This window comes from Stenella coeruleoalba (assembly GCF_951394435.1).
Source record: "Stenella coeruleoalba genome assembly, chromosome: 15".
NCBI lineage: Eukaryota > Metazoa > Chordata > Mammalia > Artiodactyla > Delphinidae > Stenella > Stenella coeruleoalba.
The window spans coordinates 81,489,691-81,511,740 of NC_137161.1; the positions used below are offsets into that span (position 1 = coordinate 81,489,691).

Consider the following 22,050-nt stretch of genomic DNA (forward strand, 5'->3'; position numbering starts at 1 on the left):
CGAGCTTCCCCAGTACATTGGCTTAATTTCTCCCTTGACCCCGCCCCTGAGTCCGGCTCCTTACCATCATTGGCCGGGCCCCGCCCCGGGCCCCGCCTCCTGTCCGGCTCCCGCTCCCATTGTCTCGGCAGATGCCGCCTAGTCCAGCGATCGTGCTCCGTGTTCAGTTTTCGGAGGTCGCGCTCTTTCTCTGGCCGGCGGGGCGATCCCGCGGCAGAGAACCGGCTTCCTGAGTTCGGGCGGCTCTTCTTTCCTTCTTAGGACCCACTTTGCCGTCCCAAGGTGGCAGCAGCTATGTACGCGCTGCGATCTCTTCTGCTTCTGCTGTTGCCTCTGTGTCCCGGTCCTGGTCCTGGACCCGGTATCGAGGCAAAGGTCACCCGGAGTTGCACTGAGACCCGGCAGATCCTGGGGGCCCGGGGATATAGCTTAAGCCTACTCCCTCCCGCCCTGATCTCAGGTGAGGAGAAAAAGGAAGACTAGAGAATTGGGGGCGAGGGAGGGGGCGGGGGCCGGTCCCCCCATCTCACAATAACTCTCTTCCCTTTCAGAGTGGCCGTTATAATAATCTTTTCGTCTCATAGTAATAATGTCTCTTCTCCTCCGGAACTTCTTTACCAGGATCACAATAACACTCCTGTTCAGATAATAGCTCTCTACTCCACCCCCACCCCAGGAATCCCTTTCTAGTAATTAGCACCCGCCTCTGTGTTTCTTTATTCACAGCCCAATTTGTTCCCCTCGCTATTTCCATGAGCCCCTTCTATGACCATACTTTCTTTCTTACCAGGTAATCCCACCCCTCCAAACCCCATTCTTCCCATTGAAGCCATCCTGTAAGTCCTTAGAGGCCTGGGGTGTGCGATGTTAGGCAGGCTACCTAGGACCCTCTGATCACTAAATGGGCCCATCTTTATTTGATCCTATCGCTAGTGCCAGTGGACCTGGGATGGGTGAGGGGACAATAAGAAGGGGGTAGAGCCAGGTGGGAATGTGGTGGCAGACAATAGAAAAGAAACCAGACAGTTCAAAGAGAAAGGATGGCCCCCAGAGATCAGCAGGAGAAGGAAGCAGTTTCACGACACGACTTCCCACCATTCCTTCGTGTCTTCTCTGTCCAGGTGAGCACCTCCGGATCTGTCCCCAGGAGTACACTTGCTGTTCCAGTGAGATAGAGCAGAAGCTGACCTGGGAGACTGAGGCCACCTTCCGAGGCCTGGTGGAAGAGAGCGGCTCCTTCTTGGTTCACACACTGGCTGCCCGGCACAGAAGATTTGATGGTGAGGACCTGGCGTCCCCAAACCTGGCCTCGCACCTCCTCTCTGTGCTCATGACCCGAGCAAGCATCCCGTCCCTGCTCCTGACTCTATCCCTAAGGCACTCCGGCCCTGGCTTAGCCCCCGCATCCCCACCCTAGGCTCTCTCAAGGTCCTGCCCTCCACCCCCAGCCCCAATTTGCCCAGACCTCTAAGAGTTGCTTAATTTCTGACTCACTTTTCTTTTCTCTCCCCATGCCCATCTCTTCCTGCCTCTGCCCTTTCACTTGTCCATCCTTCTCTGGCCTTACCCCACCTCACACCCCTTTCTCTACACTTGCCACAGAGGTTTTTCGGGAGATGCTCTCATCAGCCGAGCACTCCCTGTCCCTGCTCTTCCAGCGCTCCTTCGGCCGCCTGTATGCCCAGCACACCCCCTTGTTCAGTGGCCTGTTCTCTCGGCTACGGGACTACTATGAGAGGTCCGGTGAGGGGTTAGATGATGCCTTGGTGGATTTCTGGGCTCAGCTCCTGGAGAAAATGTTCCCCCTGCTGCACCCACAGTACATCTTCTCCCCTGACTACCTGTTCTGCCTCACGCGCCTGGCCTCTTCTGCTGATGACTCTCTGAAGCCTTTTGGGGACTCACCCCGCCGCCTCCGCCTGCAGGTGAGGGGCCCCAAGGCCTGAGTTTCAGCCACCTTTGACCTAGTGACCTCTGAAGTATGTACTACTCACCTCCAGCCCAATGACCCCCTTTCCATGCCCCAGTCACCCCTGACCTGGTGATCCCTCTATCCTGCATGGCAGCCATGTCTGACCTGGTGACCCCTATCTTGAGCCTCAGTCACCTCTGCCTGACCCAGTGCTCCTTGGTCTCCTTTAATTGGATGGCCCCCTTTCTGTGTCCTAGTTTACACAAGTTGCTGACCCACTCACCTGCTCTTGCCTCCCCTCACCCCACCTTTCTGCCAACTCCTCCCTAATCCCAATACCTTGGCTTCCTCTGGTTCAACTAACTGTGAATTAGACACTTAATATTTAAGAAGAATTTTCATTTATAGTCTCTCATTTAATTATCATCATAACTCTAGGAGGTAGATATTAGCATTCCTATTTTACAGATGAGGAAACTGAACTTCCCAGAGGTTAAGGTCTCACAGCCAATACGTGGTAGAGCTATGTTTCACACCCAGGTCTCCTGGCTTCGGGTTCAGTGTTTGTTCTGATACAAGCCCCTCTATCTCCAAGCCCTGTAAAATGTAATCCCTCGACCTCTTCCCAAGCCCAGTTCCCCTGGGTCCTTCTAGACTGTGATTCCTTTGATCCTCTTGAACCTGCCTCCCGGGACCACCTGACACTCCTAACCACCCCAAGATAACCCTACAAACCTCACCCCCCTGCTCATCCCCTTGGTGCAGTCTCTTGGTCCCAGTGTTGACTGACCCTCAACAGTCCTGTGGTTTTTCTCACCTTCTTTCCCCTCCCCCAGATAACCCGGGCCCTGGTGGCTGCCCGGGCCTTTATCCAGGGCCTGGAGACCGGAAGAGATGTGGTCAGCGAAACGCTTAAGGTTAGAGGGAGCCTGAGTATGGGCAGGGCCCAGGGAGGGAGACAAGAAGCAGGAAAGGTCCCATGAAGAAGAGTCCGGTGCCAGCTGGCAGGAGAGGCCTGGGGCCTTCCCATATCAGCCTTGAAGCCCTGGCATCCCAGGGTAAATCAGAAAGGCTGGAGTCTCCCTTGTGTCATGACCCATGATCTCCTCCCACCTCTGACCCTCTGATGACTCTTACCCCCTGCCAGCCTCTACGGGCCTGCTCATCTCCATAGCATCTCTGAGATTGGAGTACTGGCCCTCCTGGTTTTCTCCAGGACCACTCAGTGGCTCCCTCTTCCCTGCTACTGGAGGCCAGGTTCCTGGCCTGGCCTTCAAGGCCCTCTCTCTACTGCTCATTCTCTCCCTGACCTCCCAGCCTTACTTCCTGCATCCTCATCCTCCTCTCTCCCCAACCATGATGGGCTCAGTCTTGTCCTTGAACCTTTTCTCAGATCCCTCACCGCCCCATCTCTCCCAAGAAGCAGCATCTGCAACCTGGCCCCTAGGAGCCTCCCTCCTCTGATCTGTGGCAGTCCTGGGGTCACTCCTGCTACCACACGGGGTCATCAGTCCTAGATGTTCACATCCAGCTCTACACTGAGAGCCTGGGAAAGGTGGGGTGGGGCATTTGACTTCTCTCTGTGCCCAGCACCAGGCTTGGCTGAGGGCAGCCAACCGTGGTTGACACAGGCCTGCTCTCTGCTCCCAGATGCCGCTGTCCGAAGGCTGCAAGCGGGCTGTGATGCGTCTGACAGGCTGCCCCCTTTGTCGGGGGGTCCCCTCGCTGCCACCCTGCCGGGGCTTCTGCCTCAACGTGGCCCACGGCTGTATCAGCAGCCAGGGACTGGATCCTGACTGGGGGGCCTATCTGGGTGAGGGGATTCAGGAAAGCCCGGGAGGGCTGTCTGTGTGGGGGTGGGCAGGGTGGACCAGGGAGGGAGTGTTAAGCGGTACTGAGGGGAGAGGATGAGGAGCGGCTCTTCTCATATCAGTTTCCCCCATCTAAGACCTGCTGCTTCCCTCCAAGGCCGGGGTCAGGATTTGCGTGAACATCCTACTTCAGTGAGTATCTCTCTGGATGTCCCCTCATTTCACCCTTTCTCTTTCTTTCCCTCCTTCAAGATGGTCTCCTGTTCCTGGCCGAGAAGATCCAGGGCCCCTTTTCCTTTGAGCTAGCAGCACAGTCCATCGGGGTGAAGATCGCGGAGGGTTTGATGCATCTGCAGGAAAACAGCGTGGGGCTGTCAGCCCAGGTACAGGGGCCACGAGAAGAGTGGGAGTTGGCGGGAGGACCGGAGAGAGAAGGGTGGAGGGGGAGGCCCCAGGCTGGGGGTACAGTGCAGGGTGTCAGTGAGACACTGTAGGGCCTCTGGATAAACTGGGGTGTCGGGGGCGATTGGAGTATTGGAGTGTAGTTTTTACCGCGGGACGACTGTCTGTGGGGTCTCTTTCCGGTGCCGCAGGTGTTCCAGGAATGCGGGAGCCCCCAACCGGCGCCGGCCCGCGCCCGCCGTGCCCCAGCCCCCCGGGAGGAGGTGGGCCGGCTCTGGTCGGCGGCGGCGGCGGAGGAGGAGCGGCCCACGACGGCTGCGGGCGCCAGCCTGCCCCGGCTGGTGAGTGGCGGGCGGCAGGCGGGGGCGCAGGCGCGGCGGTGGGCGGGGGGCGCGCGCACCAGCTCCTCCCGGGCTCTCTTTGCGTCCAGGTGTGGGAGCTCCGCGAGCGGCTGGGCCGGGTGAGGGGCTTCTGGGCCGGGCTGCCCCTGACAGTGTGCGGGGACCCCCGCGTGGCTGCGGACGTCTCCCAGGAAGCGGCGCCCTGCTGGACCGGAGCTGGGCGGGGCCGGTGAGAGCCGGGCGGCGGCGGCGGCGGCGGCGGCGGGCGGGAGGGCGAGGCGGACTCCGGGGGCGGGGCGGGAGCCTCCGGGGCTGCTCTGCTCGCAGGTACCTGTCGCCCGTGGTCGGGGGTCCCCAGGCCGGGCAGATCGACAACCCAGAGCTGGATGCGGAAGCCTCGAGCCCCGACCTCCAGACGCGGAGGCGGCGGCTGCAGCTCCGGGCGGCCACGACCAGGATGAAGGCGGCCGCCCTGGGACGCGACCTGGAGCTGGAGGACTGGGGTGAGGCCCCGGGCCGCCGCGAGGGCCTCGCTCCGCCCGGCTTTCCGCGATTGGACCCGGGCCAACCCGCAGCCCCGCCCCCTGCTTTCTGTAGTCCCTCCCCTGGCGTCTCTCCGTTACCATCCATTCATTGACTCACACATTTTACACGCACGTATTGAGCGCTTTACTCAAAGGTAGGGGGTAGAGCACCAATGACAGGGTCTCTATCCTTGAGTTCATGGTTCCCTGGGGGAGACACCAAAACACTCTTACAGAACGGTGGGAAGCTCCTAAGAGTGGGCAATCCCGGGAGGTGGGGAAGTGGGGTGCGGGCGCCATGGGGCTGGCTCCCCAAAGTAGAATTTGCCAGGGAAACAAGGCACTGACATCTATTTTTTTCCTCTCTCCCACTGTCTGTCTCTGTCTCTCCCCCCCTTCCCGTCTGCTCGCTGCTTCTGTGTACGTCTGTTTTCTCTCTTTTCCTGTTTATCCTCTCTCTCCATCTGTCTCTCCTTTTTGTCTGCCTCGTTGTCTCTTCCTGTCTCTCGTTGCCTTCCCTCATTCTCATGTGTCTGATCTCTCTGCTCACCTTCCTGTCATTCGCTTTCTCCCTCTTCTCACCCTGCCTGCTCCTCCACCCCTCCACCTATCACTGTTTTTATCTCGAGTTCTCTCCCTCGCTGCCTGTGGCTCCTTCTCTCTCTCTGTCTCCCGCTACCTCTCTTTTCCATCCCTGTCTGTTTCCGATCCTCCTCCTCCCTGCAGAGGACGCTAGCGGCTCTGGAGAGGGACAGCACTATGCAGATGACTGGATGGCTGGGGCAGCAGCTGTGGCCCCCCCGGCCCGGCCTCCTCGCCCTCCTCGAAGGGATGGTGCTGGGGGCAAAGGAGGAGGTGTCATTATCCGCCACAGCCAAGACAGGAGCAGGACTGGAGGGACGTCTGTCAGTTTTCACACCCAACCCCTCCTCATTCTCTTCCTCTCAGCCCTGGCCCTGCTCGGACCTCGATAACTGGGGAGGGGTGCCCTGGCATCAGAAGGGTTCGTGGCCCATCCCCTCCTCCCCCATCTGCTGGGTCTGGGGAGGAGTCGGAGGGGGCTGCAGAGAGGGTAGAGAAGGGACTTTTTGGGTGAATGGCTGGGGCCCCAAATCCAGATTTCCATTGGTGGGTTGGGTTGGGGATGGGTGTTCACTATATTTATTTTTTCATTTGGTATCTGGGGAGGAGGGGCTGGGGTTATTTATTTAGGAAGGAGGTGTGGTCTCTCTAACCCAGCCTCTATGGTTGGGCTGGTGGTGAGCCCCAACAGAGAAAAAGGGAGGAGTTTTAGAGTTGCGGGGGGAGGGGTTTGAAGGAAGTTGAAGGTGGGGAATGGGTGGGGGCACCCGGTCTCAGAAACAGACAAAGCTGGTGTTTGCGGGGTGCAGGGCAGGGGACTAGGATGTCAGGATCTATGGGTCGGGTTCTATCGAGTTTTTTCAGTATCACTTTCTTAAACTAGAAAAAAGAAAGAAGAAATAAAAGCATATCTCATGGCCTCTGCCATCCGCCACATCCTTCACAAGCTTCCCCGTTTCATGTTTCAGTGTTCGGCTCGATTTTATTTATAAATAAATAGCTAATTTATTGGACCCTATGTGTGACTTTCTGTACCTTTAGCCCAGAGCCTCTGTGACCAGCAGTTCATTTCTGCCTGCTTATCTTGGAACCTGTCCCCTGGGATTGAGTTTGGGCAAGCTGTCCACCCTCTGGGTCTGAGCACCTTCATCTGCAAAATGGGGAGAGTTGCGGGGAGGGGACTGCAAAACTCTTTTGGACCCAAGCCACCGTTAATATTACCACACCACTGACCCTGCCGTCAGAGTCGGGGCCCCAGTTCTCTGCGTCAGCCTCTGGCTACCTTGTCATGTCCTTGACAATGTCTGCTTTCAACTCTTGTCTGTCATTCTCCTTTCTTCTTTCCTTCTTTCCTTTGGTTGCCTGAATGAGGCTTTTGTTCTGCAGAAAGCTGAAAGAAAAAGTATAATTGATTCTTAAGTGCCAAAGGAGGGTAGGACTGGTGTCTTCCAATGGCAGGCTGGGTGCCCTGAAGAAGAGGGAAAGGTGCAGGGAGGGAGAGACCCAGAGACGCGATCAAAGCCGAATCAGCTGCAGAGACTGGCGGGACAAAGGGAGGGAGGGGGAGGAGCCTGGGCGCTGAGAAAGTTTAGGGGGAAAGTTGAGCCGAGCGAGAAACCGGGCGGTGGCTGGAGCAGGCGGGAGGGCCAGACCCCGATTTCCCTGCTGCTCCTCAGGTGGCCTGGTGAGTGGGCATGTGAAGCCGAGGCCTCGGCCAGTGGAGGGACTCTAGAGTTTATGGGAGGAGACTTGGGGGGGTTTCATAGAGAGAACCCCAGAGGGAGCCGACTCAGGGCTGGCAACAGACTGAGCAGTCACCAAAGCTGGAGGGAACTGCAGGCTGGAATCGGGGGTAATGGGAGGAGACAGGGATGGATGGAAGGAATAGAAGAAATCTGGACACAGGAAGGAGTCCAGTGCGGGGCTGGATCCTGGAGGCTGGGTTGGGGGAGGAAATTGGGGGATGATGCCAGAGGGGGCGGGTCTCTAGGTGGCCAGTGTGGGTTCTCTGCCTGGGGTCGCTCCGGGCTCGTCCTGGAAGGGGGCCGTCGGGGCTTGGTGGAGGGGCTGCGGGTTGGAATTGAAGGGGCAGGTCTGGACTCTCAGTAGATTGGGAAGCTGGGGCCTGGGAAGGAATTCTGAAGCTCGGCGTTCGGGTTTTGTCTCTTTGTGTCGCAGTCTCTCTCCAGCCCCACCCTCTCAATCCCCTCTGGGTGCACTGCTGGGGTTGGAAAGTGGGAATGGGGGTGTGTGGGATCTGGGCTTCCTAAACAACCCTATACCCCCCCAGGCCCTCTCACACACTGGGCTCTGCCTGGCGCCAAGAGGGAAAGCATACCTGAGCTTAGATGAGCTGGGCGGCTCTTATTCTTTACAAAGTTGCTCCTGTGGTTTCACCTCCCTGGGTTCCTAAGCTGGTGCCCTGTCTGGCCCTCATTCGCTCCTTATGGCTTCTCCTCTCAGCCTCAGAATGGGGCTCTTCAGCCCGACATGTCACAGACAGAGGGGCAGAGGAGGTGGTCAGGGGCCCGGTGATGTCTGTTTCACTGGTATGAGCGGACCGGTCTGATCTTTCTCCCTTTGCCTTCCAAATCCCTGGGGCTCAGTGAGGAGCTGTCAGTGGAGGTTGGAAGGAGCTGCAGGTTGACAGCAGAGAAGCAGTCGTGGGGCACCTAGAAGATCTGGGTGTAGAGAGGGCTCCCCCCTCCGCTGCCCCCCTGCCCGGAATGAGGTCTCAGCTGCAGCAGCAGCAGGAGAGAAGGCTCTACCCCCTCCTTAGACTCTCCTCCTTCCCCCTCATTTCCCTTCTAGACGCTGACAGAGGCAAAAATCTGCTAACTCAGGGGGCAGACTCAACCGGGGCTGCGAGCAGACCTGGGGAATGAACCCCCAAACTCGAACCGGCGCCTTCCGCGGCTGCACGGCTGTCTCAAGCTGTCTCTGCCTCTGTGCCTGGCCCTTGCCCTGCCCCGCTCTAGCAACCCCCTTCCCTGTGCCACATGGGCCCTCTGTCTCCTACCAGGACCATGCGCCTCTGGGGGCCTCGGAGCCTGGGGGTGGCTCTGGGAGTCTTCATGACCATCGGATTTGCCCTCCAGCTCTGGGGGGGTCCCTTCCAGAGGAGGTGAGTTCCCATCTTGTCCCAACGCCCCACAGATGCCCCCCCACTTGCTCCTCCCCATCCCACCTGGGGCTGTGACTCTTGGGGACTCAGAGGACGCTCCACGCCCTCGTCCTTTCTCCTCAAGACACTCATCCACCTGCTGGTGAGGGACACGACACTTCCCCTCCCGTCTCTCCCCAGGCTACCTGGGCTGCAGCTCCGACAGTCCTGGGCCTCAACCCCGGGACCAGCTGTTCCATCCTGCCTGCCACGGCAGCGACTCGTGTTCCTGAAGACGCATAAATCCGGGAGCAGCTCTGTGCTCAGTCTACTTCACCGCTACGGGGACCGACACGGGCTGCGCTTCGCCCTCCCCGCCCGCTATCAGTTCGGCTACCCAAAGCTTTTCCAGGCCTCTCGGGTCAAAGGCTACCGCCCTCAGGGTGGAGGCACCCAGTCCCCCTTCCACATCCTCTGTCATCACATGAGGTTCAACCTGAAAGAGGTGAGGAGTGTCGAGGGGGTGGACAGGACTGGCGAGAGATGGGCTCATGCCTGTAGCCAAGACCACCAGGGGAGGAGACCCCAGGCCTGGAGGCTCCCCAGGCATCCCCTCACCCAAGAGTTGGGCATGGGGGCCACAAAGGTGAGTCCTGCTGCCCCCTCCTCAGCTGTCCCTTCCTCAGAATTTTCTGGCAGCCGAAGTTCTGCCCTCTCCATCTAGAGTTTACTGCAGTCTCTCTCCTTGACCAATTTATCCTGCTGGCATCAGTGTCCCGCCAACTCTGACCCCACCCCGCCAACCCTCCCTCCAGGTACCTGGCCCTTCCTGGCCCCTTCCGCTAGCACTACCAGGGCCCTGTGCAGTCACTGCCTTCTGACCCGGCTGCATCTCACTCCCCTCACCACGTCTGCCAGATTTTGAAGATCAGCTACATGCCAAGCCCCAGTCCCAGCCCCACCCCCAACCCCTGGAGCCTCAGTTCTAAAGGGGGAGATGAGTGCACGCACTCACAGGTCATCTGTACACACACACACGCGCGCGCGCGCGCGAACCTCTTGGAGGAAGAAAATCAATGGGCAAATGAACACATACAGGGAAAGAGCGAACTTTCACTGAATACTTCTTGGGTGCTGGATAGTCATCTTACCGTCATCCTGCCAGGAAGGCATTATAAGTGTCTCCACTACACAGATGAGGAGGTTGAATCTCAGAGAGGCTAAGTGACAGGCCTCTGTTAACGGAAAGCCACAGAGCTAGCATTTGAACCCAGGCCCAGCTGCTCCAAAGTCAAAGTGCCTTCTGTGGGCTGTGTGCGTGTGTATGTGTGTTTGTATTCGGAACTGTGGGGAGAATAGTCATCAAAAGAGGTGGGGCTTTCTGGAGAGGTGGGTTTTATAGGAAAGGGTGGACATGACTTTGTAGTAAGGAAAATATTAAGTGTTCTTAGAGCAAAACATCTTAAAGACATGGTGGCAGTGGTGTGTGTGCGTGTGTAGGTGGTAGAACTTCAGTGGTGGCTGCAAAGGCAGTCCTGTTGGAGCTGGAGCAGGAGAAAGCAGCTGAGCAGCATGAATGTGATCTAATGGGAAGCGAGGGGGCACTGCTGGGAGTGAGGCGAGGACAGCGGTCACTGAGGCAGGTTCCTCTGGAGTTTAGGATGATTGTCACCACCCCTCACTACCCCCCATGTTCCCCACACTTCCACATCCTTCAAGGTAAGTGTTAACCCAGATTTACTGATGGAGGCTCTGAGAAGGCTCTGAGAAGTTCGATAACCTGCCCAAAGTTACAGGGTTGGTAAATGGCTGAATTGGGATTTTATTCCAGGTCCATCTGATGCCACAGACCGTTCTCTGCACTGTTTCCCTATGCCTTCAAAGAGACATACAGCTCACAGGCTCGCCCTGCAGGCATGCCCACATCGGCAGAGCAGACTGGAAGACTTGTCAGGGAGTCAGGTTCAATGACAGAGGTCGCGTTCAGAGGCAGAAACCCTTCAAGGAGCCCCAGAGCTGAGTTCTGGCATGGATCTGCCTGAAGGACCACGCTAGGGTGTGGCTCAGCCCAATCCCCACCTTCCTTCTTGCCCAGAAGTGGGACCACACATCCTAGGCCTCAGAGCAGCACCCTACCGAGTGGCCATGGCTCCCCAGTGCCCATTCCAGGGGTGTCTCTTGCTCTGCAAGATGCCAAGGAGGCCCAGGAGTGCCCTGTCCTTCGGCCATCCTGGGCTTGGCCTGCCCCTGACACCTATACCTGAGACAGCGTTGCGACTGCTCTGTCTCCTCCCTATTTGCTGCCAGTGATCCTCCTGAGAAGGCCTGAGGCCAGCTCCTTTCTTGGAGTTGTGACAGAGTCCCAGAGTAGGCACTTAGGTTTTTGTTGGAGAAGTGAACACAAAGCTTGATTCCTAGAAGTGTTACTGACCAAGGCAGACAGAAAGGCCCAAGGAAGTTAATGTTCTCCAGGAGCTTCCCATGTTCCAGGTTCCTTCCTATCCTTATCTCATGTAACCTCCATCATCACTTGGGAAGGAAGGTATGATGGATCCCCGTTTTGCAGATAAGCAAATTGAGTCTCAGAGATGTTAAGTGCCTTACCCAAGATCTATGTAGCTGGTGAAGGAAGCTGGGGGTTCCCAGCAGAGCTGTCAGAAGGAGGTTGGAGGAGGCTGGGGGATCCGTGGGCACTGGGTTTGCTCTTAGTTTCTTCCTGGCTTAGTTCTCTCTCCTTATGTCTGTTTCCTCTTCTCTGCAGGTACTTCAGGTCATGCCTTCTGACAGCTTCTTCTTTTCCATTGTCCGAGACCCAGCGGCTCTGGCCCGCTCTGCCTTCTCCTACTATAAATCCACATCATCGGCTTTCCGCAAATCACCGTCCTTGGCTGCCTTCCTGGACAATCCCCGAGCCTTCTACCAGCCCGGGGCCCGTGGGGACCACTATGCACGCAACTTGTTATGGTTTGACTTTGGCCTCCCCTTTCCCCCAGAGATGAGGACCAAGAGAGGGAATCCTCATCCCCCCAGAGATCCCAACCCGCCACAGCTGCCTTCTGGTGTTGGCCTGCGAGCCCACACCTTGGATCCCAATGCTCTCTTCCATCCCGTTCCCACTGTTGCTGATGGTCACAGCCAGACGTCCAGCTCTGCCTCTTTAGATTTGAGGTCTTCATCCTTCATCCAGTGGAATCTGGCCTGGCTGGACTCTGTCTTTGACCTGGTCTTGGTGGCCGAGTACTTTGACGAGTCATTGGTCCTGCTGGCAGATGCCCTGTGCTGGAGTCTAGATGATGTGGTGGGCTTCATGCACAACGCTCAGGCTGGAGGTGGGCAGGGCGGAAGTGCTGTCGGCGATGGTGGACTGACTGCTGAGGACAGGCAGCTGTCTGCAAGGGCCCGAGCCTGGAACAACCTGGACTGGGCTCTCTATGTTCACTTCAACCGCAGCCTGTGGGCCCGGATAAAGCAATACGGCCAGAGCCGGCTGGACAGTGCTGTGGCGGAGCTCCGGGCTCGCCGAGAGGCCCTGGCTAAACACTGTCTGGTGGGGGGTGAGGCTTTAGACCCCAAGTACATCACTGACCGGCGGTTCCGCCCTTTCCAGTTTGGATCAGGTAAGGTTTTGGGTTACGTGCTTCAGAGTGGCCTGAGCCTCCAAGACCAGGAGGAGTGTGAGCGCCTGGCTACCCCTGAGCTACAGTACAAGGACAAACTAGATGCCAAGCAGTTCCCCCCAACAGTCTCTGTGCCCCTCAAGACTTCAAGGCTACCCTCCCCCTAGGCAGCAGGCCACTAAGTCTTAGGCTGAAAAGCAGCTGAGCCACAGGGGCACAGTGATGAACGTGAGGCAGCCACATGCCCTTTCTGCTTCCCCCAGAGACCATGTCTGCTCCCCAAAGGACCAGTGGAACTTAGCACGGATGTGGGCCCCACAGGCCCCAGCCTGTGCCGAGGAATCCTAGTCCTAGAAGCATCCTCCCCCCATCTTGCCCCTTTCCCTTCCCAGCACCTCGTGCCCCCCCCCCCAGGTCCAAACAGCACTCTCAAAGCCCCCCTGGAGGAGCAAACCATGGAGTACGGCAGAAATTGGGACACAAGGGATAGGAATAACGCGTCCATCTCTCTATGAAATATTTGTTACTGGGCTATACTCATTTCACTATGAAATGTTTGTTGGATGAATAAATAATTTGAAACTTTGACCTGCTCTATATAGGGCGGAAGGGAAGGGGATGGAGCATCTTCCTGGGAGAAACGGGGTTGGAGGGGGTTCTCTTCATAGTTCTTCTCTAAGAAGGGGTCTGTCTGCAGTCTCACCCAAACCCTTCACGCAGCGGGCTAACCACAGGAACACGCCGCTCTTCTTGTCCAAAATCCGGTCGCCCACAAATTCCGGCGCCTCCGAGGCCACGCCCCTTCCCTTCCGGTTCCGGTGTCTCTCCAGTCATTCGGCCCAGCACCCGGGTTCCGGCCCCACGGGGTCTCGGTTCCGGGCTCGTTGCCCCGGTTCCCGGCCCCGGCTGGTCTGTCGGGCCGGTCCGGCCGCGCGCAGCACCGGTCGGGGCTCGGGGCTCCCCGGGCCCACCCCAGCGGCCCCCTCGCCCTCCGCCGGCCACGGCCCACCTCGCTCCCCGGCCCGCGCCGCCTTCACCGCCCATGGAGTCCCAGTGCGACTACTCGATGTACTTCCCCGCCGTGCCGCTGCCACCACGCGCGGAGCTGGCTGGGGACCCAGGCCGGTACCGGGCGCTGCCCCGGCGCAACCACCTCTACCTGGGGGAGACTGTCCGCTTCCTGCTGGTGCTGCGCTGCCGGGGCGGCGTGGGGTCCGGCGCCGGAGGCGGCCCGGGCTTGGGCTCCCGAGGGGCCTGGGCAGAACTGGCGACCGCCCTGGCCGCCCTGGCCTCGGTCAGCGCCGGAGGGGCGCCCGTGGGCGGTGGCTCCGGCGACCAGGATTCCGAACCCCCGGGGGGCGGGGACCCTGGTGGTGGGGGGTTGTTTCGAGGCTGCAGCCCCCTCCTCACCCACGGCCCGGGCCCTGCTACCTCAGGGGGAGCGACCACGGTGAGGAGCTCGGGGCGACACGGCACAGGGCGGAGGGGCGGTCTGCTGGGCTCCAAAGACCGGAGGGGAGAGGGACGCTGGAGGGAAGCGGGAGGCCGATGACGGGTGAGGAGAGGGGAGGGCGAGAACCACGTACCGCGGATCTTAAAGGGAACGCTGGCGCTGCGGGCGGCCTTGACTCTTCTGACCTCTTCACCCTTTTCACAACCCAGCTGCCTGTGGAGGAACCAATTGTGTCCACAGATGAGGTCATCTTCCCACTCACCGTTTCACTGGATAGACTGCCCCCAGGGACACCTAAGGCCAAGGTAAGGCTGGCACGGGGTGGAGCTGTTGTCCTAATTCAGACGCCCTTGCTGAGGCTGGCTGTGTGTCTTTTCTCTCGACTGTGGTCCTGTGTCCCCTGTGTTCAGATTGTAGTGACCGTGTGGAAGCGGGAGGTTGAGGCACCAGAGGTCAGAGATCAAGGCTACCTGCGCTTGCTGCAAACCCGATCTCCTGGGGAGACCTTCCGGGGCGAGCAGAGCGCTTTCAAGGCCCAAGGTGGGGAGGAGAATGCAGAGAGGAAATGCTGGAGTCTGGAATTTGGGGGACAGTGGAGGGGTGATACTGGCAAGTGCCCAAGCTGGAGAGAAGAGCAAGATTAGAACTGTGGGTTGGAATGAGGCTCACCCAGCCCATCATCTCTTGCCTCCGCCCTCTCCTGCAGTGAGCACCCTGCTGACTCTGCTGCCTCCTCCAGTTCTGAAATGTCGCCAGTTCACTGTGGCTGGAAAACACTTGACCGTGCTCAAGGGTGAGCAGATTGGCGGCTCAGTTCTTGGGCAGCAGCAAGGGCACTGACTGGGTGTCAGTTACTCTGGTGGGGATAGATCCATTTTAGGGGGGAAAAGGTGGGGTCCAAGGGGTCCAGATACTCTGAGCTGAGCTGGTTACCTCCGACAGTGCTGAACAGCTCCTCCCAGGAGGAAATTTCCATCTGGGATATCCGCATTCTCCCAAACTTCAATGCCAGTTATCTGCCTGTCATGCCCGATGGCTCTGTGCTGCTGGTGGACAATGTCTGGTGAGGTCCTGGGGAGGGGCAGGGCCGCATAGTGGTGGGGATGGGGGCAGGGCCGAGAGCTCTGGTGTGGAAAGATCCAGCTCTGGTCCCTTTCTTCTGAACTAGTCACCAATCTGGGGAAGTCTCTATGGGCTCCTTCTGCCGGCTCCCTGGTACCTCTGGCTGCTTCCCCTGCTTGCTTAGTGCCCTGGAGGAACACAACTTCCTGTTCCAGCTCAGAGGGGGTGAGCAGCCCCCTCCAGGGGCCAAGGAGGTGAGTATAAGAGACTGGTGTGTTCAGGAGAAAGGGTGAGAAAATGCAGTGGGAGGAAGAGGCCAGGGGGTTGACTAAGGGGAGAGGGAACCTCTGATACATGTGATGTTTCCCTTTGTCCCTCTGGCAGGGCCTAGAAGTTCCCCTGATCGCTGTGGTTCAGTGGTCCACGCCGAAGCTGCCCTTTACCCAGAGCATCTATACCCACTACCGGTGAGTTTGTGGGACACCCCACCCTGGCCCCGCCTGGGTACCATCCTGTTCATCTTTGTTTCAAAACACACACATCCTGCTTCCCTCTCTCATTGCTTCTAGCCTGCCCAGCATCCGCCTGGACCGCCCGTGCTTTGTGATGACTGCTTCTTGTGAGTCCCCTGTTCGGACCTACGAGCGTTTCACTGTCACCTATACGCTGCTCAACAATCTCCAAGACTTCCTTGCTGTGAGGCTCGTGTGGACCCCAGAGCACGCCCAGGCTGGTAGGTGGCTGCCAGGCCTAACCTTGTCCCGAAGGAGGGGAGGGGAAGGGAAGCAGTCACAGAGATGGGTGACTGTGGCCGGCTGCTTCGGCTCTGAACCAGGGTGGTCTCCATGGTGTCACAATGGAGAGTTTAGAGAGGCCGCGGGGCAGAGTGATTTTAAGGGCCTTGACACTGGAGCTGGGCTCCCTGGTATGTTTGACTTGTACCTCTTCCACTTCTTAGCTATGTGACCTTTGGTAGGTTACTTAATCTCTCTGAGCCTCAGATTTCTCATCTCTCAGACAGAGAAAATAATACCTCGTGGGGCTGTTACAGCGACTTAGTGAGTTAATATTATGTGAAGTGGTTAGAATAGATCTCAATACACAGTAAGTATTAGCTACTGTTATTTATAAAATTCAGCAAACAATAGCATATACTCAGTTTACTCCACAGAGTGGCTCTGAGGATCAAAACAAGACTGTGCTCGTGAACGCCCTCTGCAAACTGAGGAACACCATACAGATGTGTTTCCCAGCCCCCGTTTCTGTCCCCCGCAGGAAAGCAGCTGTGTGAGGAGGAGCGCCGGGCCATGCAGGCAGCCCTGGACTCCATCGTCTGCCATACACCCCTCAACAACCTCGGCTTTTCCCGGAAGGGCAGCGCGCTCACCTTCAGTGTGGCCTTCCAGGCTCTGAGGACGGGACTCTTCGAGGTGGGCTGGTGGGGGCCAGGCTGTGTGCTGGGTGAGGCAGAGCGTCAGGTGGAAGGAGTCAGGGCCGCTGGTTTCTGTGGCTGAAGCATAATGGGTGGTGCTACAAAGCCGCGCGGAGGGAAGGTGGAATTTAGATCCGACTTCGGCCTGTCAAGTGGGGAAGATGACCTGAAAGGAGGTCCGGGGCCTGGAAGCCGAGCTGGGTGGCTGATGCATGTCTCCCTACCCCAGCTGAGCCAGCACATGAAACTGAAGCTGCAGTTCACCGCCAGCGTGTCCCACCCTCCGCCAGAGGCCCGGCCTCTCTCTCGCAAGAGCAGCCCCAGCAGCCCTGCCGTCCGGGACTTGGTCGAGAGGCACCAGGCGAGCCTGGGCCGCTCTCAGTCCTTCTCCCACCAACAGCCCTCCCGCAGCCACCTCATGAGGTACGGAACCGCGGGAGGGGTGCCAGTGGACTTGGTAGAGGCTGGAGTTGGAGAGGGAGCAGGGAGGGGCCCTGGGTCCAACCAGAGCTCATAGCCTCTGCCTTCCCCCAGGTCGGGCAGCGTGATGGAGCGCAGGGCCATCACGCCCCCCGTGGCCTCGCCTGTCAGCCGCCCCCTCTACCTGCCCCCGGACAAGGCTGTGCTCTCTCTGGACAAGATCGCCAAGCGCGAGTGCAAGGTCCTGGTGGTGGAGCCCGTCAAGTAGCGCCATCCAGCTCTCCTCCCTCTCACACTCCTGGAAATCAACAGCCCCCGGAGCGGTGCTCCCTCCAGGCTGTGCCTCCCCTGGGATGCCTCCCACCGAGGGTGAGGAGGCCCTCAGGGCCGCCTGTCTGTGTCTGCTGATGAGGGACGAGGGAAGAAGCTGTGAAATGGACAGGGATGGCTGCGGCGTGAAGCCAGCAGTATTTCCCGGACCTCCTGGGGGGGCTGGCCCCACCCCTCGGCCAAGGCAAGGGCTCCAGGAGCTCCCTTGCCCCCTGCCTTGCACCCTGGTTCTAAGTTTACAAAGTGTTCCCCTCGTTCCTTTAAGTTGTCTTCCCTGCCTCTGACATTCCCTCCCTCCCTCCCACCCGCAGGGCTGAGATCAGAGGGTGGTGATGGTAAAGGGACCCGACAATGACATGACCCTCCTGTCTCAGGTCAGGGGAGAGCGCTTGGTGGCCTCCCCTCGTCCTCATGTTTACGTTTGCAGTCTGAAGCACTTTATGTGGGGTTTTTTGGTTTTTTGGGTTTTTTTTTTTGGTTTGTCTGTTCCTGTAACTTATTCTCCAACTACTGCTTCCAACTGAAATAAGACTATTAAATACCTGTTCAGGAGGGAGAAGAATGACTGTTCTTTGTGTGTTGGTGGCAGGAGCAGAGAGCCAGGGGCTCAGAAAGATTTCCTTTAGCATGTACACCAAATAGCTCCCCTCAGTTCCCTTCCCACCCATTTTCTTTTTCTTCTGAGTCCCAGTTTTAGATGTCTAGAGGTGGCCTTGCTCCACTCCTCTGGGCTGAGGCCCTAGAAGCTGGAAGACACATGGGGTGTGACCCTCCTCCCCCAATACACACGACACATCCCTGGGCCTGGGAACATCAGACTCACATTTATTAGGAGGGAAGGTGAGGAGAGGGAGGTCCCCTCGCCCTCACTCTCCTTAACATAGTACAGAGTCCCCAAGCCTCTGCCCTTCCCGGTAGGGGTGGGGAAGTGGGTGAGCAGACAGCCTTAGTTCTAATGGCAATCAAGAGAGGCGGGGGGAGGTTTGCGTCTTCCTCATCACAGAGGCTCACGGCCCCGTCCACCTCTGCCCCTCGCCCTCTGGCAGGCTCACACGTCAAGGGGCTCCCGGCCTCGGTTCTGCCTCTTCACCACAAACACCCTCTGTCCCGACACGGTCACCAGCAGCGTGTGTTCTCCAAAGACCACTGGAGGGGAGACACACCTTCCCCCGCCCCGGGAGAGGGAAGGGAGCAGAGAGTTAGTGGGGTGCGAAGGCCTCCCTGGGGGTCACCATAAACTGGCTGGGCTCCAAAGCCAAAGAAATTTGACAGTTGCAAGCTCAGAGATTTGAAGATGGGAGGTCTCCATTAAATCCCCTTCTCTTGCTTTCTCATAATTCTGATGCAGGGGTGAATACCAAGGGGAACAGAGTGGCCAGAACCAGGGACTCCAGGGAGGTGGTGGGCGGCTGGTAGGAGACAGGTGCTTTTCCCTGAGAAGAGAAGCCTCGGGGAGCAGCACCCCCCAACACCGTCACCAGGGCCAGGGGCTCACCCGACAGGCGCTTGAAGGGTACGTTCATGCTGTGGTGCAGCCGGAAACCGCAGGCCGTGCTGACCAGCTCAGAGATGGCGCTGGCTGCCTGCTCGTCATTCTCTAGATCCCCAGATGACTGCATGCAGACAGAGGAGGGAAGATGGCAGGAATTAGGGAACAGAATTGGGAGAAAATTCCGAGGACACTTTGGCTCTAGCACTTGTAACCTGCCTCCACTTTCCAATACCCCAAGGTCACCCCCGGTTTTGGAAAGACCCACCTGAAAACTGCCCTGTGACGTTGTTGCCCCTCTTGATGCCATCCTGTTTGTCAACCTTAAAATACCGGGCTTCCTCCTGGGAAGCAGTGACTCTCATCAATTTCTTTACTGACGCTGTTTTCCTAATCCCTGAATCTTGATTTCTCTCCCTGTTCCCACTTACTTGATAAAATCACATTCTCAAACATCAGTGCCCACCCACCACAGACTTGTCCCAGGCGCCGTCTTTTCCTCAGTCTTCCTGTTTGTTGCCCTGTCTGCAGAATCTGAAACATAACATCCCCTTTGTCCCTGAACCCCTTCCTACTACCTAGCCCTTGGGTAATGATGTCACAGTGGCCTGGGCTTCCTCTTTTCTCGTGATGATCTCAACTTCCTCTTCCTACCTCCTCAATATGGGCCTCCCAGTGAGTCAAATTCAGCACGCTTTGCTCTCTTGGACATTCTGTACCTCAGTTACCTCATCTGTAAATTGGGGACAACAATACCTATCTTATGGGCTTGTTGTGAGGGTTACAAGAGCATATTAGTAAGATGCTTAGAATAACTCCTAGCATTATATATTTAATTGCTATTATTCTATATCAAACTCAGTGTTTAAAGTTGAGCCACCAAAACTCCCCTTACCTCTCCCCCTCCCCAATCAACTTCCTTTCTTAAGTCCCTGTTTGTTAAGGCACCATAATTCTAGGCTTGAGTTCAAAGTCTTACAGCATGGAAAAGTTATCTCCTCTATTACCTATCTCTAGTCATTACGAAGACATATCGATTCTTCCTTTAAAAAATCTCTTCTCTCCTTGCTCCTTCTCACTGCCACCAGCTGTTTCATACCTAGATTTTGGCAACAGCATCCCTGCTTCTGAATCCCTCTCCTTCCGGCTCATCTTTACACCTAATAGAACAATTCCGCTCAATCACTTCATCAGCTGTTTCTGTTCAAAAACCCTTCAAAGCTCCTATTACCCCCCAAGATTAATCCACAGGTGTTAACCCAGCCTTGAAAGTCCTCCCCAATCAGATCTTTCCTTAACATATCCTCTTCTTCCCCCAAACGTTTCCAAATCTTTTCAACATAAACCCACCAGCAATTCAGACAGGCTGATGTCACACTCCTGCAAATATGTCCACCTCCCAGCCCTGAATATGCTCTTTCTTTTCTGCCTGTTCACAACCATCCATCTTTTAAGGCCAGCTGAATTCTTGTCTCTTCCAAGAAAGTTTCCTTGCCAAAACACAAGTTATAACACAAAGGGCTGAATCCTTCACTCTCTGGACTCCTTCAGTTATCTTTACCACGTGCAATACTTTAGCTGAACTTTTAACCTTAAGCCTTGTCTCTCCAGCTAGATTGAAAACTTCTAGAGCACTGACACTATATTGTACTGCAGAACAAAATACCAAGCCTCTTCAATAAATACCAAATAAAGACATACTCAAGAATAACTCAGGTAATGTCAGTTATCAACAAACCTGTAACTACTTTGGCTTTGGTAAAGTCAGTAAACCTCTTTTACCTCAAAACAGTTACAGGACTAAGATTCCAGAGATAGATTAATTGATTTAATTCCTGAATTTAATTCCTATATGCCAGGCATGATACCAGGTAAAAATCAAGAACAGAGACAAATCAGGTTAAACTGGGCAACGTTAGAAGGCATCATCGGGCGATGTGTATTGGAGGAGCCCCCCCTCCCTTTTCCAAAACGCACCGCCAGCACTGCGCCTTCACTCAGCACCAGGTAGCCGAGCTGGTCTGGGATTCGCTCCAGCCCCTGGGTCAGTGCAGAAGTCTAGTGGGTAAAGATGCAATCAGTGAGCAGCAGGCTAAGAGAACAGCCCTTGGCAAACCCAAGAACAGCCCTTGGCAAACCCAAGACTCTCTCTTGACAATGGCCCCCCAGGCCTCTTTCCCCAGCCAGGGCCCTTCCAGACCCTCTTCCCTCTACATGGCCTTCAACACTGATCTTCCTGAGCGTCCGTCAGTCCTCACTCTCTGCCCCTGGGCTCCACCGGCCTTCCACACCCCACCTTTGCTACCCCACAGACAACTCCCCTCAGCCCGGTCTCCAATTCCACCTGTGGCCCGCCGCTCCCCCTCAGATTACTCCCCAGCCTCTGTACACCCTCCCACCGTCCCCTGCTCAGCCCTCTACGTCGCCACCCCTCCATCTCCATTCCCTCTCGGTCCCGGGGCGGATAGGAGGTGAGGGCGGAGTGCAGGCTCAGGACTGGGCGACCAAGGAGATGGGGGGGCAGGGACACCGAACCCCCGGCGCGTAGTCCCGCGCATGCGTCCTCACTCACCATCGCAGCCTTAGGTGCTGGGGGGCGCTCACTGCCAGACGTAGCTTCCGGCTCCAGTCCCAGGTGACGTGATTCCACCCGGCGGTCTCCTCCTCCTGCCTTGCACCGCCCGACTTGAGTCCCGCCCCCAGAATGCGGATTGGAGAGTGGCTACGTCATCAGACTTACTCTGCCAGTGTGGAGCGCCGCTTCCCGGAGGCGCACGCGGATTGGCCGCAGACCCTCTTTAACATTCATCTCCTCTTCCCTCAGCCCCAAAGCGCCGAGATAGGGGGGCATGTCGGCGGAGGGGCGGGCCTGGGGGGGCGGGGCCGGAGGGAGGAGGTTGGGCTAAGGGTTTGTGCCTGCGCAACAGAGGCGGCCCGGGTTCCACCTAGGGCTAGACCGCCCGCAGTGGGACAGTAAGAGAATAGAGTAAAAAAACGTGAAATGCAGATGAAGAGCTATTCAAGTGCTACTCTTGGGCCTACTCCGGGCAGCTCTCTAAGACAGAAATTTGTTCCCAAAGTGGTTTTTTGTCCCGGGATTCTGTAAGAAACGGTGTGATGGTGCATTGATCCCTCGCTAGCCAAGGCAGCTGCAATACTGAATATTCTCTGCCAGGAATAATTAGAAAATGACCTTGGAGTCATTTTTAAATATATGAGTGTCATAGAAATTTTTTCTTTTAATTTAAATAGTTTTTAGGGCTGCTGCAATGTTAATGTGGGTGAGGGAAAATGATAAGTAGTAATAAAACGGTAAATACTTGATGAGGATGTGGAGAAATTGGAGCCCTCATACATTGCTGGCAAGAACGTAAAATAGTGCAGTTGCTGTGGGAAACAGATTGACAAGTTTCCTCTAAAAGTTAAATATAGAGTTACTATATTTATAAATGAGAATTAGATGTAGAAAAGTTAAATATGACCTAAAAATTCCACTCCTAAATACATACCTAAGAGGATTGAAAACATACATTCACACAAAACTTGTACACAAATGTTTATAACAGCATTAT

At 56.8% G+C, this 22,050-nt stretch overlaps 4 protein-coding genes and 1 long non-coding RNA gene across 6 annotated transcripts; 3 read left to right on the plus strand and 2 right to left on the minus strand.

Moving 5' to 3' along the window:
* Positions 1-248: 248 nt before the first annotated feature.
* On the plus strand, positions 249-6,104 carry GPC2 (glypican 2). Its single transcript, XM_079944122.1, has 10 exons — positions 249-460; positions 1,122-1,280; positions 1,603-1,925; positions 2,749-2,829; positions 3,563-3,725; positions 3,976-4,106; positions 4,317-4,466; positions 4,556-4,695; positions 4,794-4,969; positions 5,717-6,104. Exons 1-10 carry the CDS (start codon positions 295-297, stop codon positions 5,962-5,964), a joined length of 1,737 nt encoding a protein of 578 aa, XP_079800248.1. The 5' UTR covers positions 249-294; the 3' UTR covers positions 5,965-6,104.
* Positions 6,105-7,183: 1,079 nt separating this feature from the next.
* On the plus strand, positions 7,184-12,804 carry GAL3ST4 (galactose-3-O-sulfotransferase 4). 2 transcript variants are annotated; one of them, XM_079944566.1, is made up of 4 exons: positions 7,184-7,256; positions 8,384-8,696; positions 8,877-9,321; positions 11,437-12,804. In XM_079944566.1, exons 2-4 carry the CDS (start codon positions 8,572-8,574, stop codon positions 12,457-12,459), a joined length of 1,593 nt encoding a protein of 530 aa, XP_079800692.1. In that variant the 5' UTR covers positions 7,184-7,256; positions 8,384-8,571; the 3' UTR covers positions 12,460-12,804. The 2 variants fall into 2 exon arrangements, with proteins under 2 accessions (XP_079800692.1, XP_079800693.1); XM_079944567.1 differs by having other exon boundaries at positions 8,877-9,180.
* A 179-nt stretch (positions 12,805-12,983) lies between these two features.
* TRAPPC14 (trafficking protein particle complex subunit 14) lies at positions 12,984-17,658 on the plus strand. Its single transcript, XM_079944565.1, has 11 exons — positions 12,984-13,742; positions 13,955-14,050; positions 14,156-14,285; positions 14,452-14,538; positions 14,688-14,808; positions 14,914-15,061; positions 15,192-15,274; positions 15,377-15,540; positions 16,083-16,237; positions 16,469-16,662; positions 16,774-17,658. The coding sequence occupies exons 1-11, from the start codon at positions 13,335-13,337 to the stop codon at positions 16,925-16,927; spliced, it is 1,740 nt and encodes a 579-aa protein (XP_079800691.1). The 5' UTR covers positions 12,984-13,334; the 3' UTR covers positions 16,928-17,658.
* LOC307197982 lies at positions 13,442-16,316 on the minus strand. Its single transcript, XR_013831563.1, has 3 exons — positions 16,195-16,316; positions 13,879-13,958; positions 13,442-13,568 (listed from the first exon to the last, which is right to left on the minus strand). It is a non-coding gene; the product is annotated as an uncharacterized lncRNA (long non-coding RNA).
* A 139-nt stretch (positions 17,659-17,797) lies between the features above and the next one.
* LAMTOR4 (late endosomal/lysosomal adaptor, MAPK and MTOR activator 4) lies at positions 17,798-21,183 on the minus strand. The gene is made up of 4 exons (XM_079944568.1): positions 21,051-21,183; positions 20,456-20,536; positions 18,485-18,602; positions 17,798-18,135 (listed from the first exon to the last, which is right to left on the minus strand). The coding sequence occupies exons 1-4, from the start codon at positions 21,051-21,053 to the stop codon at positions 18,038-18,040; spliced, it is 300 nt and encodes a 99-aa protein (XP_079800694.1). The 5' UTR covers positions 21,054-21,183; the 3' UTR covers positions 17,798-18,037.
* Between the last annotated feature and the right edge of the window lie 867 nt (positions 21,184-22,050).